Source organism: Podarcis erhardii, assembly GCF_964252035.2.
Source record: "Podarcis erhardii genome assembly, chromosome: 6".
NCBI classification, from domain to species: domain Eukaryota; kingdom Metazoa; phylum Chordata; class Lepidosauria; order Squamata; family Lacertidae; genus Podarcis; species Podarcis erhardii.
In genome coordinates this window covers 20,942,710-20,961,793 of record NC_138510.1, presented here as the reverse complement: position 1 = coordinate 20,961,793, position 19,084 = coordinate 20,942,710, and the positions used below count along the sequence as shown (strand labels likewise).

The 19,084-nt window shown below is 41.3% G+C and overlaps 1 protein-coding gene and 1 long non-coding RNA gene across 4 annotated transcripts in view; both read left to right on the top strand.

Moving 5' to 3' along the window:
* Positions 1-1,362: 1,362 nt before the first annotated feature.
* On the top strand, positions 1,363-3,990 carry LOC309345246. Its single transcript, XR_014158139.1, has 2 exons — positions 1,363-3,021; positions 3,110-3,990. It is a non-coding gene; the product is annotated as an uncharacterized lncRNA (long non-coding RNA).
* Positions 3,991-6,552: 2,562 nt separating this feature from the next.
* ARFGEF2 (ARF guanine nucleotide exchange factor 2) overlaps positions 6,553-19,084 on the top strand; it is a 49,312-nt gene continuing 36,780 nt past the window's right edge. For 2 of the 3 annotated variants that reach the window (XM_081867461.1, XM_081867460.1), the window contains exons 1-4: positions 6,561-6,935; positions 14,724-14,754; positions 17,081-17,204; positions 17,580-17,726. In XM_081867461.1, the coding sequence (XP_081723587.1) occupies positions 6,797-6,935; positions 14,724-14,754; positions 17,081-17,204; positions 17,580-17,726 (441 nt within the window). In that variant the 5' untranslated portion in view covers positions 6,561-6,796. Of the gene's footprint in view, positions 6,936-14,723; positions 14,755-17,080; positions 17,205-17,579; positions 17,727-19,084 lie in introns of all 3 variants that reach the window. The other variant, XM_081867462.1, reaches the window with a different exon arrangement.

The window sequence follows — 19,084 nt, the reverse complement described above, 5'->3', positions numbered from 1 at the left end:
TCACTCCATAAGGCTCACCGGACCATAAGGCGCACCTAGTTTTTAGAGGGGGAAATCAAGGGGGGGGGGAATCTGTCCACTTCTCCCACAGCTTCTCGGGGCTGCAGGGGGAAGCCCGGGTCCCCCCCCCCAGCCCCAAAGAGCAAAGAAGCCAAGACAGCAAGCGGGATCCATCCCGCTTGCTGTTTTGGCTTCTTTAGCCTTGTGCAGCCTCTCCCAGCTGTGCAATTCCCCCACCTCCCGCAAAAGCCCACAGGAGCCGAGCACCCTTTAAGGAGCGTGCGGCTCCTGCAGGCTTTTCTACGAGGAGGGAGAAGGGACTGACTGGCCACGTCAGTCCCTTCTCCCTCCTGGGGAAAAGACGCGTGGAGCTTGTGTGCGGCTCTTGGGGGCTTTTCCTGCCTGCCTTCCCCCTGCATTTGTTTCATAAGACACACACACATTTGCCCTTACTTTTTAGGAGGGAAAAAGTGTGTCTTATAGAGCGAAAAATACGGTAGCTACAAAAAGTTATCAGAGAGAAAAGAATGTCTGGAAGGATTAAAGGTCACAAAGGTGGTGAATTATAGCTTTGGCCCCTACGAAGTTGACAGAAAATGCAGCGTGGCTATCCGTGGTTTCAGGCACACCAGGACAAGAAGGAAGATCCCTGGACCTGATTTAGGCACGATGTCAGGTTCTGTGGTGCTCAACTGATGTCTGATGCCCATCTTATAGACCTGACAGAAGTCCATGGCTGCACATCGGGGGGGGGGGGGGAAGGAATGTGGAACAGAGTGACACTGCCTTCTACTTATGGACTTCGCTTTCGGCACAAAAAAGGTTGGACTCCCCCCCCCCCATTATCAGCTTTGATATGATTTTCTTGTTCATAAATATCTGGTTTCATGGTTATTTAAGTGGCTTTGTTCTGCAAGATTTAAGAGAGAGGAAGAACAACGGCTTTGAGCTTCTTATTTTTTTTTAACAATCAAGTGGTATATAAATTTTATGGAATAAACAAAGAATTGTTTGTTAATGTATGTTTCAAATATAATGTAGATGTGCCAGACTATCGGCTCCAGTAAAAAGGGCAATAGATAAGAATGGGCAATCTGTCTGTCAATTTCAGTCTCCCTTAGTTTCTCATTTTTCAAATATTAAATTTAATTCTCCATATTTCTGTAGCAATTTGTGATTTATTTATTTTTTAGAAATCCTCCTGAAAATTCATCAGCATTTTGATCTAATGTCCTCATATGTCCTAATAAACATATTTTTGCAAGGAATTTTCTCAAATATAATGCATTCTTGTATGTTATTTCCGTCAATATATGCATTTTTACATTTCCCTATTATAATGCACTTTTATACATCCTGCGTTGCGAAATTCAGAGAAGTGTAAATTTCAAAAGATCGCTGTTTCAGTTCGCTTAGTTCAATAAGTGATAATTGGGTAGTTTCTCACCAAAATGCAGACAACATTGAATTTCCTTGCCATCCCTAGTGACAGGACATCAGCTTTGCATGCAGAACATCCCATGCTCAAACTCCAGCATCTCCTGGTAGGATCAGTAAAAGACTCTCTGCCTGAAACCCTGGAAAGCCACAGCCAGTTATTGTGTAGACCAGTGGTGTTCAAACTTTTTTCAAGGAGGGCCAGATGTAATGAAGTGAAGGGCTGTGAGGGCCGACCAAAGGCCAACCTTTGTTTTTTTTTTTTTTTAGAATTTTACCCTGGGAAATAAACTGTCACAGGGGCCAGATTAAAATGACCGGCAGGCCGGATTAGGCCCCCAAGATGGACTTTGGGCATGGCTGGTGTAGACACTACTAAGCTAAATGGAATGATGTTCTGACTCGCTATAATGTAGATCCCTATGTTCTACGTTTGGCCAATAAAGCGAGATGAGCGCCGCAACCCCAGAGTCGGTCATGACTGGACCCAGTGGTCAGGGGTCCCTTTACCTTTATGTTCTTAACAAATGGACATTCAAACCTGTCATGCATTTTAAACATGAAGTGGGAAAACAAAACCACTGCATTAAAGCAACAAGGCAAAACAGATTAGATTTATGTAAAATTCCCTTGTATATGACATCAAACGAACACTCAGTTGCCTGTTGTGTCCGTGAATTGGATTTAGCTATGTGTCTTCCATGCAGATGCAGCTGTGAAGAGAGATGAAGGAAGTGGTTGTCCAATACTTACAAAAGGCTGCTAAATCATGCCTCTGTTCAAAGACCTTTGTGGAAATACCTGCGGAAACGAAGGCTAATGACAAATTCCAGACAAGCCATTTTAATTTGCAGCTGCAAAAACAAAAGCCTGTTGCACCATCAAGTCTTAGGGTGCATTTGCAGACTGAAATTTTGAAGGGTAAATCTGATGTACATCCTGTTTACCTCCCCACCCACCCTATGCATCTACAACTTCATCCAGTGCTGTTCCTTGACTTCCTGCTGTTCACATACGATAGATGGCACAGCGTGCATATAGCATTATGGAAGAATTTGCAGTACATATTGTACCTGTATAACTTCTAAAGCAGAATGTGCTCCTTTGTTTTCTAAGAAGATACACAATTTCACATGAGATACTTCTTGTTATCTGCAATTGCAAATTATTGTTATTTGTTTATTGCTCAGGTCATAGTAGGCTTGGTATTTGTGCAGACACAAGAATGCATGTTGAAATCTTAAGCACATTTTACTTAAGAATGTAATCCTGCTGCTGTTAGTGGGTCTTTATTGTATTATTTATTCTTGAATGGGTGATCACTCTTTACAAACTACTGAGGTCAGTGGAAATTTATGGGTTAAAGCACTTAAAGCTCAGTTGCATAAAGTAGAAGCAGGGACATGCCTCACTCTAACATATTTAGCTAGATCAATGGTGCCCTCAAGTGGAGAAAAGCCATTTCAAGCCCAGCTAGAATCTCTCCAAAAATTCAGACACCACATCCACATCATACATTTTTAAGCATCGTTATACCATTTTAACAGTCATGGCTTCTCACAAAGAATCTTAGAAACTTTAATGGTGTTGAGAGTTGTTAGGGGACCCTTATTCCCTGCCCAGAGCTACAATTCTTAGAGTGGTTTGACAATCAATCTGTGAGGGGAATAAGGGTCTCCTAACAACTCTAAGGACTCTTAACAAACTATAGATCCCAGCCCCCCCCCCCTTTGCCTTCCTCTCCTTGTGACATCACAAGCAGTTTGCAGCCAATGGCAACAGCTGGGGAGACATCATAGTTATCTATTCAGACCTCATAATGGTACGTGGACCTTAGCGGTGATTTAAATGAGTGTTGTTGTTGTTTTAAAAAAGCCCTCTATACAATGGGTGGGGAAACATCACAAACAGTTGTAGAAGGTGTTCTCCAGCACAAGATCTGCATTCTCTTGTAGGGAACCTTCCAGGAGTTGCATGCTACTGTAGAGCAGGGTCAGAGGCATAGAGAAGTGGAACAGCAAGTGTGACTCTTATCTTCGTACCGTGGGCTCCATATGGCTGTGCAGAAGCCATAGTTTTCTATGCTCCCACCCATCTCTCTCAACCCAGTTAAGCAAGAAGCACATCACAGTTCATGGAAAACAGACAAAAGTACCTCAGAAGTGTGTGGAATAAGTCTGTTTAGGAAAATGGTATGAGGAACTGGAGAGTGCATTTGGCCCACATTGTAGAGGTTTCCTACTCCTGTCACACTGGGTTGCATCCTTGCTTCCCTTTGGGCTCCTATTCTGCCTCTCATGGGGTTCCACATGAAAACATCTACTGGTAGGTCCCCTCTTTGAGCCACGTCTAGTCACTGCTTGAAGCAGAGCTGCAAGAAAAGGTTTGCGCAGATTTGGCTTTTGTGTGTCACCAAGAGGGAAAGTTGGGTGTCTTCCAGTACATCAGATTTCACATTAAGATGACAGGTCAGGGATGTTGGTCCTTGGCATTTGATTGGCATTAAACTGACAAGCATGATTATGGCAAGCCAATAAAGGTTAATTGTACAAAGCTGTGACTGTCAGGACAATTTATGTCCAAGTTGGTAACATTTCATTAGGTTTTGGCATCACAAGAGCATCCCTAAAATGCTGCTGCCCCCAAAATCTCTATTCTAATCTCGTTCCACTACTTGTGAAGAAAGATCAAATCCTGCTCTACAAGTTTAAGAACAGTTTCAATGAACTTGCCACCTATAGTAGACATTTTGTACATTATAACATGCTAATCTATCAGGCAAAAAAAGAAGGGGTTTGCTTAATTTGGTCACATACACACCTGACCCTAGTCTTATTAAGAAGTTGTTATTGTCAAAACATGTTTAACATACAGCATGCATTACATTCCTTGTTCTATTATTTAGACCAACACTTGGGATGATCACCAGTATTCCCTTTTCGCAACACAGAAACTCACATTACAAAAGTTTGTTCCATATAGTAATTAACATGTGACCAACATGTAATTTCCATTCATGATGGTAATCTCTTCAGATGTGTTGGGTTGCATGTGTACATCAGGCATGAAAAAAAATATTGAGGTTTGGGAATGTCTTCTTATTATTTTGGGACTGCAGAATCTTCTCATCAGCTCTGCTGAGAGACCAGCAGGAACATTTGGCCCTTCATCTCCAAATCTCTCCATCCTAGCCAGTCCCTACTAGGACTAATATCTGAGCTTACTTTTTTTCCTTCTCCCTCTTTTTTTCCTTTTGTCTCTTTTTCTTTTGTGTCCTATCTCTCAGATTGTGAGCCAGAGGGCAGGGTTTGTGTTACAAATCATTACTATTTGTAAGCTGCTCTGGGGCCCTGTTTTGGGTTAAAAATGCTTTTAATCATCATCTTTAACTAAAGGATATCATCAGGTACCAGTCAGGAGAAATAACATAAGGAGAGTCATAAGCTAAAGTCCCCTTAGACTGCAGTTATAAACACTTGGGAGTCAATCTTGTGGAATTACTTCTGAGTAGATCACACTGCTAGTCGAGCATCTTGTTTTCCCCAGTGCTAAGACAGATTCTAGGAAGTCCTCAAACAGGGGTGGAAGGCAATTATTGCCCTACAGCAATGGGTACTCAGCAGCCTACTGACTATAGCAGTTCTGACCATAAACTTTCAATTTAGCCACATGACCCATTGGCCTACATTCTACTTTAAAAGCCACCTAAACCAGCAGCTATCATTCACATTCTGTGGCAGTGAATTGAATTCCATAAATAAATTGTGTGAAGATGTGCTTTGCTGTAATTCTTCCCACGCCTATCACTTTCACCAGAAGACTCTTTAATTCTAACATTATGTGAGCAGCGGAATAAGAGCTCTTTCTATTTTGATTGCTCCAGGCAAGCCTCACTATTAGGCAGAGATGCCAGATGAGAAAAGGGGGAGAAGTTGGTGTGGTGTTGGAGGATAGAGCAATGTAGGCCATGCAGGCCTTGCACCCCCTAAGCTAGACTGCTGCCCTCAGGAACTTATGACTCCATCATTGATGTTGAAATAAGATTCAACTGCCAGGATGATGAGCACCTGTATTTTCCAGAGGTGGGAGGTGGGGGCCGAGCCACGTTGTCTTCCCCAGGCAGCAAAATGCTTTGGCACAGCCTTACACCTTTTCCACGCTGTACACAATTTTATAAACCTCTTAGCACAGCAGTAGCAAAACTGGTGACCTCCAGATGTTTTCAGAACAACTCCAGCCAGAATGGCCAATGGTTATGGATGATGGGAGCATGGACCGCTGCTCTCTCATCTTCTCCTGGCATTCTTTAAATTTTTGTTTATTAAAGAGGTGTGCATTGAGCTTTCCTTGTGAGATATATTGTATCTCATTGTGAGATATAATGTATAATTTCATAGGTCTGTATCACTCTGGTTCAGAATCCGAACCCACATCTTCCTCTTTTTCCTAAACATCTGCCTGGTCTTTCACGCCACTAAAAAGGTAAAGAACCCCTGATAGTTAAGTCCAGTCACGAACGACTCTGGGGTTGCGGCGCTCATCTCGCTTTACTGGCTGAGGGTGCCGGCGTTTGACAGTTTTCCCGGGTCATGTGGCCAGCATGCCTAAGCCGCTTCTGGCGAACCAGAGCAGTGCACGGAAACGCCGTTTACCTTCCCGCCGGAGCGGTACCTATTTATCTACTTGCACTTGACGTGCAACGGGAGCTCACCCCGTCACGGGGATTCGAACCGCCGACCTTCCGATCGGCAAGCCCAAGAGGCTCAGTGGTTTAGACCACAGCGCCACCCACGTCCCCTTAGTCCTCAGCAAAGCCTCTCTGGGAACTTTTGATGCCATTTTAAATCTTTCTTCCTTTATTGCGTTTTATTAGTTTAATCGCTTTTTCGGAATCCTGGAAATCTTGGAACTGACTGGAACCCGTACGGAAATGTTTTAAACAAACGAACATTTCAAAACACGTCCAAGGTGTTTATTTTATAAGCCTCCACCCTATAATCTCGCGAGCCGAGAGTTAAAAGGCAACGCGAAGTGCGACACATCATCGGCTGGAATCCCTGGCCCCGCCCATCACCACCTCGAAGTTAAGCCCCGCCCTCTCGCGTCACCGCTTCTGAGAGGGCAGCGAGAGCCGTTCCACAAGGTGGCCGTGAGAGAGGGGGGGGGGCTAGGTCACGTGACGGTTCCAATATGGCGGCGCCGTGCCGCTGTCCATCACCACCACCGCCAGCGTTACCTCTGAGGGAGCCGCGTCTCTTCCGGATCGTGGAGCCCAGCTGCGGCCGAGGCCCGTGAGCGCCGCTTCCCGCCCCGCTTGGGATAGACGGCGACGGGAGAGCCTTCAAGCCTCGCGGCGGCCATGCAGCCCCCGGCCCGCGAGGAAGACACCCGCACCAAGAGCATGTTCGTCTCCCGGGCCCTGGAGAAGATCCTCTCCGAGAAGGAGGCGAAGCGGCCCCCTCACGGGCAGCTGCGGAGGGCCTGCCAAGTGGCGCTCGGTGAGTGCAGAGGCCCCCGCAGGCGCCGGGCTACGAAGCTCGGGGCCCTCCCCTCACAGAGGCGCAGCTCCAGGGAGCCCCGTCAAAAGCCCCGGGCCGCCGGCGCTCCCAGCCCTGCCGCCTCGCTATCCTCCTGCGTAAATTCCGCCCCGCGCATAATGTCGCCGAGGGGGAAACTGCCGAAGGTCGCCGAGAGGGCTGCTTCAGGTTGTTTATATCCGACCGTCTCCCAGGCGGTTTAAAGCCCCGCGTCTTCTGCCCACATGGAGATGAGGTCGGCGGGGGGGGGGGGGGACACGACAGCTGCCAGATATCTCTGAAACACAAATGCGAACCCCTCTTCTCGGATATAAAAGTTGGGTTCTTTCTCCCCTCCCCTCCCCCCCCGTGTCAAATGAGCTGTCTTCTCTAAAATGTTTTGCCACGTGCATTTGGGAGCCTACCAGCTTCTCTCAAGCTTGAACCCTTGATCTTATTACATGCTTCTTAGCTCCAGTGAGTCCAGCGGAGTTGGCTCCCATTGAGCCTGCCCTCTGTGATTACACAGCTGTGTGAAAAGCAGTCAGGTTCCTCTGATTGCAGCCTAGGATCTGGGTTAAAATTTCTCTTCCTTGCTTCCTCTTATTGTGTGTGTGTGGGGGGGTGTTCCCTGAATGAAGTGTGATCTGGGATCTTACTAGGCATGTGCTCTCTGCGTTTCTTCATCTCCCCTTCTTTTATGCTGTGATGGGGATCCAGTGCCTATGGGACACTCCTCTCAGATCTCCTGGGGACTCCTATCTGTCTTCCCTAGCCAATGACTTTCTGTTTTTAAAGCCTCTCTAGATTTTTTACATGATGAAAGAAAATAGAAAAAGTGTTTCTGGGAAGTGTCTAATGAATGACTTTGTACACACATGAGTGTAGTTGGTGACAGGGCTTGGAATCAGATATGCTCGCTAGATTAATTTGCCACGTTGGATACTCCCCTGCTTGTGAACAGGTGACCACGCTACAGATCTTCTAACAGGAAGTGTCATAATAAATTTTGTGGTCAGGTTTGGTTGTCAAGGGAAAGAGGGAGGTTCTTTCATTCAGGAAGAGAGAACAAGGTTCACTTCGCTTATCTGATTGTAACATGCAGTACTAATTGCTGTAGATTTCTTTGAGCAATTTGCAAGCCTTTTTACTTATCAGATAGGCAGATTGTGTGCATGTGAAACACTTTTCTATAATATTTTCTTGAATTGTTTATAATTGGTAAATAATGAAATTTGTTGTGAGACTTAAGTACAAAATAGTAGATCAATACTGCCTTACTGAATAGTTTTACAGGATGAAAGAAATTAGATAAATGTTTCTAATGAATGTGACCTTTCTTTAAAAGAAAAGTTAAGAAACATCAACTTGCATTACAAGCAGAGACAGTTTCATTTTGGCTCTATAATTTTCTGTGCCAATAAGTCCAAATAGGGGGGGAAACAGTTTGACAGCTGCCTTCTCTGTTAATGTCTTAACTGCATGTTCTATACAAATAGGACATTGGGACTTGTGTCTATTTTTTCTTGGCAAAAATTTACGGTAGATGTTTTTAAGTAGGCTGAGATGGGATTAAGACTATAATCCTATAACCCTTACCTGGGAGTAAGTACCACTGAATTTGATGAGACTTATTTCTTGAGTAGACATAGGAATGTTCTTTGGCATATCACTGTCTGAATTTAAGTGGCCCATTTGTAAAATAGACATTATTTTGGTCTAATATTTTGAGGATCAAGAAGTGTATTACAAAGCATTCTGTATGCTCAGTCCACCAGTGGTGAAGTACTTAACACTTCAGCCCTATGGAGATCTATTTAGAAATAATTATTTTTAGGTTTAGGGACTGACAACAAGGCAAGCAGATGTGAGATTGCAGCCTTAACCATTCTTACAGTACAACGTGAATTCTAGCAATACCACATGAAATATTTTTCACAGCCCCCAGCTTTCAAAGAATAAAATGAATCTGATATTCAGCCAAAAACAAAAGCATAATCTGAAAAATAATTATATTATGATATAATATACAACATAATTCCTGTGTTCATTGCATTCATGCAACAATTCAACTCATGTATAAATGTTAAGTATGTTTTGTTCTTTATATGGCTGGTGGTGGGAAGGGAGAAAATTTGTATTTCCATGCTGTATAAGAGATATCCAGGTTATCATAAGGAGAAAAATGGAAAGGGGGAATGAAGATGATAATGGCAGGAATGCATGTACCATAGCACAGCATGCTTCTGTTGTTTACTATAGCCTCCTCAATGTTCCTTGTACATTTTTAATTGAAAGCCTCTGCTATACAGAGCTTATGTTCATTGTGATGATATATAAGGCTGGGATACACCAGACAGGAATGTTATATACAAACTAACTGAATCATAGCATCATAGAATCATAGAGTTGGAAGAGACCACAAGGGCCATCGAGTCCAACCCCCTGCCACGCAGGAAACACCATCAGAACCCTCTATTGACCTGATAGTAGAGTTTTGTCTAAGGGGGGTGGAAATGAGACCTGACCTGAAAATGGGTATGTAATCCCAGGCAGATCTCACTATGGGTAAGAGGCAGAACAAAATAAGGCATAAAATCACCATTTAACATATTGGCGAAATAGGTATCGTAAGAGGCAAGAAAGTAGCTGGGGCACAATTTAGTAGAACATTCTAAGATAGTTACAAGAGACTTAAATCTGTTTAGTGCAGGAAGGGAGAAAGATGTGGATTATAAAAGTTTAAGGTTATAAGAGTGACTGAATACAAATTCTGCATTGGGGTGTGGGCAAAAGATAGGTCAGTATCTACTGGTAGATTTATGCACATTTTGCAGTAGCTTGGCAAGTGTTTCCAAGCTCTAATTGTTTAAAAATAGCAGCAACAGAATGACCTTTGCCACCTAAATTAATATGAAATGAAGAAAGCTAACCAGGTGTGGATTTTTGTGCTAAAGTACTGTGGAGTCAGTTCCATTCTGTTACTGAAAACAATTTTGTGGGCTTGGAATGCTCAGCGCATCATGTTCTTTAATTCTAACTGTGCTTATTGCACAAGCTTCTGGTTGGTTCTAGTACAAAAGCAAAGTGGATCCAACAAGCCTGTCTTGTCTACTCCTGTTAGACCTGATCAACTGGTTTGTCTGACCTGAAACATACATGTGTTTGTCAGGAAATTAATAAGAAAACATCTGAAGGGTTACTTGCATGGTTGTGATATAGCAGCCCATTTTTATTTTTATTTTTTTACACTGATGAGGAGGTGACTAGATATGGACAGGTGCCACTTTGATAGGTATTTGTTTCAGGTTTATTGAATACATACAAAAAGTAATTTATAGTGACTTAGAATTAAGCCAAAAGTAGAAGTATTTTGTACAGCCTGGAAGCCAGCAAGGTCTTGGCAGAAAGCTACTGGGAGGGACAGAAAACTGACCACTGAATCATTTTAAATTAATATAAGTTTAAAGAGACTCTAATTTCTAGCCTATTATATTAAGAAAGGGAGCATAACAACTTTATATGTTAATAACCTCTGCTCATTACACTGAAGAATAGTATGCAAATTGTCCGGAATAGGTAGCAGGGCAAGACTCATTTCCAGTAAATAATTATCACCAACATTTAAAAAGTCAATCATAAAGTTTCCCACATCAGCTGCACTGTACACTTTATGCTGTAGGTTGATTTATTATTGATTTAATTTTGTACTGCTTAATATATAAATGATATACAAAAACTGAAGCAACAATATACAACTTAAACAAAATATTGCAAAAGCACACAGTTACATATTTCAACATATTTTCCCTAAATATTTGTTTTTACTTACTGGAACCTTTACAGGATCTAAAATGTCTTTTAAAATGTACAGCACTGAATGGCATTTTCATATAACATAGCTTTCCGTCATAGCCACTTTAAACTTTTTATTTTATTATCTTAAAGGATATAGCAACTAGGGATTACCACTGAAATTGTTATAGGTTTTTCAAATAACAGATTGTGCTATTAACTCCTTACTTGGCTTTGGGTGTTCCTTGAAAATAATTGCTCTTTACAATTTGTTTCGGCGGCATATGCTGTATTTAAAATTGTTTACCCCAATTGCTGCCACGTAATGTTATCCTGTACTATGGGTATGGCAAATCACTCCTGGCTAAGGAATTCGTTGTAGCTGAGATTGCAGTTTTCTTATATACAGTTCCACAGATTCAGGGAAGGGAGATTTTAGGGAGTTTTGCTTAAGTTTGTTGTTGCAGTAATTTTTTCCTTCTTTGCAGTTCATAATTCTTTCCTCATGAAATACTTTTCTGTGTATTCATTCTACTTACACTGGTACCTCTGGTTAAGTACTTAATTCGTTCCAGAGGTCCATTCTTAACCTGAAACTGTTCTTAACCTGAAGCTCCACTTTAGCTAATGGGGCCTCCCGCTGCCACCGCACGATTTCTGTTCTCATCCTGAAGCAAAGTTCTTAACTTGAGGTACTATTTCTGGGTTAGCGGAGTCTGTAACCTGAAGCGTATGTAACCCGAGGTACCACTGTACACTGTAGAAGCTCCACAGTTTCCCAGTAGCAACTGGAATTGAATCGGGGGCAAGAAGGGATAAAAGTGCTTGTTCCAAAGTAAATCCTGATTTAGAACTATTGGACCCGGGGCCACAAAAAAAGTTTGTGTCTTATTTTTAAAATTTGTCAGTTGCCTCACAGATCTTTATTTCATAAGGAACAGGAGGTTTTGCTCTCATTAAGAAGCACTCATTATGTAGAACCTCTAATTTTGCCAATTAACAGTTGTTATTGGGTATAATAATTATTTCTGCAAAGGACTGCTTGTTGTGGCCTGTAACCGAACCCAGTAAATTTACAAGTGTTTGACAACGTATAATTAGCTTCCTGTTCCTTCCCCTGTAACGGGGCTGGGGAATATCAGACCTAGGGGCTATTCAGCCCTTCAAGTCATATCCCTCACTAGTTCTGCTCTACACTCTGCCTGAGTGCTTTTGCTGGGCTGGATTGTGCCCTTGAGTGATGCTAATGCCCCTTGCTTCCCTCTATGGAGGATGCAGAGATGCAGGTCAGTGTGTAGAAACTGCTGAGTTTTGCATGTCTGGAATACCCTCCTGTACAGTCTCGTCCGCTCCTCCACCCACTCTTGACTCTGCCCACCAGTAGCAGGTATTTCCCAGGAAGTTGTCAAGGAGGCCTGAGTCTGAAAAACATTCCCAACTGCTTCCTATATATCTCCACAGTTTTTCACAAATCTTCCTTTTTGTCTCCCGTTCTTTCCTTGCAAATATCACATGGTATTTAATAAAACGGCTGCATATAGAAGTGGGCTATAGCAATCTCTTCTTCATAGCCAAGTTGCATGTCTAAAGTGTATGTCTAAAGTTATATGTCTAAAGTTTCTGATAACACTTAATTTTGAATGTCTAATAGTACCCTGAGAAGTGGGCATTGAGGAGAATAGAAAACAGGTGGAAGAAAAATGTTTTGTTTCTGAATTTTCTTTCTTCCCCTTCTTTTATCGTAGGATTTCCTTCATTGGGGCATTTGACAAATTGGGGCATGTGTATGGGGTTTTGATCAGGAAAAAGGAGGGAAATAATTAAATCACGCCCTGCTGTTCCAAACAAATTGACCTCCCCACAAATTAAAGTTTGGAGAGCAGTCTGACCTGCCAAACTGGCCTGTCTGTTAGAGGAGGGATTTTGATATAATTTATAACTTTTTTTCTTGTGGGAGTAGAAGCCAGCAGGAGAAGACAAAGTGTTTGTAGTTTCTTGCCTGCATTAATATTAACTACCTTGCACAACTGGATGGAGTGTGAGTGTGTTTGAATAAAACTGTTGAAGCCTGGAGGAAACCAACATTTAGTAAAGGGAATCTTGTGCAATGCTTTCCCCATTATGGAAGATACGTTTTTCCCAAGCTGCTGATATCTCAGGTTTCTTAGCTTCAGTTCTGACTTAAATGTTACTGTGTTATCTCTTGCAAAGTACTGTAGTTTGCTCAGAGATTTCTTACTGGACTTTCAATGTACGGTAGACTTCCCCTGCCCCTCATCAAAATTATATTTTATTGATTTGTTATAAAAAAGAAAAAAAAAAGAAAGAAAGGTGCAAGCTTAACAAAAAGAAAGAAAACAAAGTCCATTTTTGTAAAGCATCGCAACCTAGAAGGACAAAAGTACAAAGATACAACACAGCTCCAAAGGGATAATAAAGTACTAATGCATACAATTTCCTTTGCAGAACAATAAAGATATGTAAAAATAGAAGTATTCTCCACCCATGACTTTTGTGATTATTGAGTATAAAGGGTCTATAAAGTCTTTGGTGAACGAAACATTTAAATATACTTGTCAGCAATCATGTGCCCAGTGGCGTAGCATGGGGGGGGCGGGGGGGGCGGCCACACTGGGCGCAACATCTGGGGGTTAGGGTTAGGGGGTGCAAATCCACGGGTTAGGGGGCGCAAATCCATGGGTTAGGGGGCGCAAATTACTTGCCTTGCCCCGGGTGCTGACAACCCACGCTACGCCACTGCATGTGCCTCCTCTGTACCTACAATTAATCACCCAGAGTTCAGTTCTGGAGGATGGCAATTAGCACTACTATATAATTTTTGAGGTGAACAGCAGCAGAAAAATTCAGTAAAAGTTGATGTAGCCAGCAGTACTACTTGTTTAAGAAAACTTTTGCAAATAAAGTTTTGAAATTCCCCACAATTAAATAGTTTTTGGGTTGTGTTATCTGCATGTCTGGAACAGTATTTAAATTACAACATAAATTGGAAAGGAAAATTATTTTGGGTAAACATGGGCACCTAATCACAACAGTAGGGGAATATTTGTTAAGCTTTCGTTTAAGTGACACAAGTGGTTTATAAAAAATAAAAGGTATTTGGAGCAGATACTAGTCTAACCAATATTTTGTTTCAAGAGGAAAATACAAAACATTTAGTTTTTTAACTCCCTGTTTCTACAGTAACTGTCATTAGTTTTGCCATAAGGAATATAAGGGCAGTGTAGCAGGATAAGTCCTAGTAAACTTGGCTCTCTCCACATATTTTGGACTACAACTCCCATCATGCCTGAGCATTGGGCCATGCTGGCTGGGGCTGATGGCTGTTATAGTCTGCAACATCTGGAGACCATCACATTGGCTATCCGCATTCGCAAAGTTAATGAGAGAAGTAAATTCAGATATCCATTTAGTATAAATAGTACTTTGTTATTGATTCTCAAAAGTGCATCTGGCAAAATTTGTCTATTATACATGACATAAAAATGTGTTTTGAGATAGAATGGTAATACAGTGGTGCCCCGCAAGACGAATGCCTCGCAAGATGAAAAACCCGCTAGACGAAAGGGTTTTCCGTTTTGGAGGTGCTTCGCAAAACGAATTTCCTATGGGCTTGCTTCGCAAGACGAAAATGTCTTGCGAGTTCCTGCGGGTTTTTTTCCCTCCCCCCCCCTTTTTCTAAGCCGCTTATCCGCTAAGCTGATAAGCCGCTAAAAGCCGCTAAACCGCTAATAGCGCTAATCCGCTAATCCATCAATGGGCTTGCTTCGCAAGACGAAAAAACCGCTAGACGAAGAGACTCGCGGAACGGATTCTTTTCGTCTTGCGAGGCACCACTGTACATATATCATTGCTGGTATCCACTTTTTTACCAAGTTATTGGCTTTTGTCTTATATTGGCATCTGTGTATAGTATAAGTCTGCAACATAAACCATTTGTTCCGTTTTTCTCCCCAGATGAAATAAAAGCAGAATTAGAAAAGCAAAGGTGAGTAAGTGCTGGTGACCACACATATAATATAAAAACACCTAATATGCAGGTGTATGTATAATTTATCTGGCTGCTTCAGGTAACACTCTTTAAGGTAACGCATCACAGCAACACAACGAATGTCCCTCTAGCAGTAGAACATTTTCTTTTGAATGAACATGTTTCAGGCTTGCTTCTAGGCAGGAGTTGAGTGGCATGGACAAAAAAAAAGTGGCTTTGGATGTGGTAAGACCTTCTGAAACAGCCCTCAGTACAGTTATTTGCAACTGTGTCTCTAGGAAAAAAATTGAGAATTTGGAAGAAAATGAACAAGTTTAGGTAATCCCTGTGGCTATGAGTGGCCGAAGTAGAATTAATTGTATTTCAGTTGCAAGTAACGACTTCCCAAAGATATTGTTTTACCACTTCCTTTCTTCTCAACTGGATTTTTCTTTCATTGCTTATGACATGGCAGTTCTCTGCTAACAGAACCTCCACTTCCTCTCTTTAGATCTCTTTTGCATATGTTCCATAATGTATGCGTGTAATTGGCTTGGTCAGAGATACCAATCTGCATGATTAATGAAACCCAGCTCTAATCTCTTGGTGTTCAGCTGTCTCTCTGATGTTATCGGATTAGAAAATTACTGTAGTTCTGTTTTCTGGATCTCTGTTTCTTCAGTGGCATGCTGTGCCTGGTGCAAACACAAGTTCATTATACTTTGAGAAGAATCCTAATGATTTTCTTCTATTGTTCTGTGTTAGTTTTCTAAGCCACTGTTAGTCATTTTCCACACTGGATTACTGTTGTGATGTAGGCTGGGGGCTTCTGTTTGTCTTACCCCAACACAATCTGGAAATTCAATGTTGAGTCATGTACCTATCGCCAAAGAAAGAAGTTACAGTGGTACCTCAGTTTAAGAACAACCCTGTTTAAGAATGATTCCGTTTACGAACTACGCAAAACTGGAAATAGTGTCCCGGTTTGAGAACTTTACCTTGGTCTAAGAATGAAATCTGAATGGTGGAAGGGCACTGGTGGCGGGAGTCCTCATTAGGGAAAGCGTGCCTCGGTTTAAGAACAGTTTTGGTTTAAGAACGGACTTCCGGAACAGATTAAGTTTGTAAACTGAGGTACCACTGTACTGTTTTGGAAGTAGCTTGACATGACTTTCATCATCTTTTATTCTGCAGAAAAACATTAATAAGCATTTTCACTATATTTTTCTAGGTAGATACATGTGCTAACCATTCCTTCCTTATGTTTCAAAATAAGCTTAGACACTGCATGCTATATGGGAATATTCCAGTGCTTCATAAACATACTGTGAGAAGTAGCTCTTAGCAAGTTTTGATGGTTGGCCTTTCAGTAGCAGGATACACTGACATTTTTTGCCTCTTGAAACTTAATAATCTTGAACCCAGTCGTTAAAAATACTTAAATATAAATATATCTTAACTTTTTATATACATTTTTATTTAAAAAACTATACAAAAACATACATACAAATATGTCATTCCTATGTAACATATGTCCTATTACAGATTAAATTTCATTCCTTATAAGCTATATTTGATCTTGGTGCTGAAAAAGCATTAAATTATTGAATCTTTTAATTTTGCTCCTTATATGTCATAAAAGGAGACCATAATCTTTCAAATTGTTCTTGTTTTTATCTCCCTTCCTTCATTTTAACTTTTAAGCCAAAAGGGAATGAATCCATGAGAAAACGATTCATGCTCAGAAATTTCCACACTGATATATTTATAAAGTACAGTACTTAATTTTATTAGCTACTACTTCTTGACACATCCATTCATTCAGTGCAATTGGATGTTGTTTTTCCAATTCTTTAGGCTGTGATCTTGAAGTACATGCATGCAAGAATGACTTCCTCAATAGTCTTTCATCAACCGAAAAATAAAGTGGTTTTGTACTTGAGGGAGGAGTTAAACCAAGTTGCTGTTAAGAGTGAGACTATAGAGAGAGTGTGTCTGCATGTATATAATTGTGTGCTGATTTTTGACAAGCATGGACATTGGAGACTGTGGTCCTAGGTTTCAATACTTCACGTGCTTGCTGACAAACTTGCTGCCAGTTAGGTATGGTGGATATTAGCCCTTGCCATCTTGTTGTAAGAGGTGTGGAGCAAGGCCAACTACTCTGGGTTGGAAATAGTTATATATGTTTGGAGATAGGACCTGCATTACTTTCCATGCCTTAGAAAGGAATGTATCAATGGCTTTTATGTTGTATGTTCTACGTGGATAGGAAATTAATACGAAAGCCATTGCTCAGTTCATAACACTGAGTGATTTTGTTGTTTTCAATTTTTCCAACTAGCCAAGGCAATGAAACCACTCCAAAAGCAAACTTCATTGAAGCCGATAAATATTTCCTCCCATTTGAGTTGGCCTGCCAGTCGAAGTCCCCACGGATTGTCAGCACCTCATTGGACTGCTTGCAGGTATCCTTTTTAAATTAAGTATTTATCAACTTTGGCTGTGTTTATTTTGACAGTGTCCTCTAAATTTTATGTTGAAGCAGATACATGTATGTATATATTGTTAGGCTGCGGACAGAATTGAGAAGCTACTTTCTTTATTTTGTCTTCCTTTCCCTGCCTCCAAAGTTCTTTAAACATCTGTTACAGGTTTTATTAGTAATTGTTCCACGCTCACCCCTCCCTCAGCTTTGACATATTTTAAGACACACATACACACCATCAGCCTCTTTGGAACCTGCTAATGAAGCTGTCCTGCATTTTGAATCCTCTAAATGACATGGAAAGTGTTTCATGTGTGAAAGTGATTATAATACAATTTTCTCTCTCTCTCTGTAGAAACTTATTGCATATGGACATATCACTGGCAATGCTCCAGACAGTGGAGCTCCTGGAAAACGCCTGATTGACCGCATCGTTGAAACAATCTGCAATTGCTTTCAGGGTCCTCAGACTGATGAGGGAGTGCAGTTACAAATTATAAAGGTATTTTATTTTGATTTATATTTTAGAAAGGCTGTTTGTTAATAAGACTTTTGCTTAGTCTATGCTTTCTAAATGGAGGAGGCTCTTCCTTTTATCTTCCAGTTAGAGAATCCCCAAATCTAATTTTAAAAGGCTGTACAATTTACCCCTTCCTGCACCATACTATGAAAATTAAATTAACTACCTCTTGGTAAATATGAACTCATATCTTATTTAAGTAGCCATTTCTTCCTAGACCACAGAGCTCTGTTAATGGATTTGAAATGTTTTTCTGCCATATGCTGCTCATTTCTCCCTCTCCTTCACCCAACTTAGCTTTCTGCAAATTGCATGTTGTGTACTAGCTAAAGATTATTTTCTGAAGCTCCAGTACCTTATTTCTCATTTGAGATCTAATTTTCTTAATAACTCATGGCTATTGACTGACAGGGCTTAGCTTGTAAGTAAATCTGTATTGCATTTGATTGTAGTAGAAGCAGCAGCAGCAGCAAATATTCATTCATTGTACCCCTCCCATCTGACTGGGTTGACTCAGCCACTATGGGTGGCTTCCAACAAAATATAATGAAACACAACAAAACATCAAAGCTTCCCAAAACAGGATTGCCTTCAGATGTCTATGAAAAGTTATTTGATTGTTTATCTCTTTGGCATCTGATGGGAGGGCGTCCCACAGGGTGGGCAGAACTACTGAGAAGGCCCTCTGTGTGGTTCCCTGTAACTTCACGTCTTGCAGTGAGGGAACCACCAGAAGGTCCTTGGAACTGGGCTTCAGTGTCCAGGCTGAATGATGGGAGTACTGGTGCTCCTTCAGGTATATAGGGCCTACAGCATAGGATACAGCATTAACATTTTGCAAACATTCTTTTTGCTGATTGTAGCAATGTAACAGGTCTCTCCAAAACTTATTGACAATGAGTTTTTACTGTAAAAAGTTTTTACAGTTTATAGTTTTTAGTGTAAAAAGTCAATTGATTTCAAATACCTCTGTCTTTTAAATTGTCAGGATGATGTACTGCAGTAAAATTTAGTTTTAAACACTTAACACATGAGGCCTGAACTAGATATAACATGCAGTTCTATGCATTTTTATGTGTGAGGAAAACACCTGGGAGCACTAAGAGGGAAAATGGCTGGAGCAGGAGGAGGAGCAAACAGCTCCCCCTCCCGTTCTATCACATTCAATCTTCTGCAGCTGCTTTTGATTTAAAAGAGAGAAACTCCTCATGAATGAGACATACACATGACTGTGTGTCACATGTTCTGGCATCTTGGATATTCCTTGGGCTCGTGAGTAAACTTCCAGATTCTGTAACAACTATTAGCAAAGAGATGCTTACAGCACAAGGATATGCATG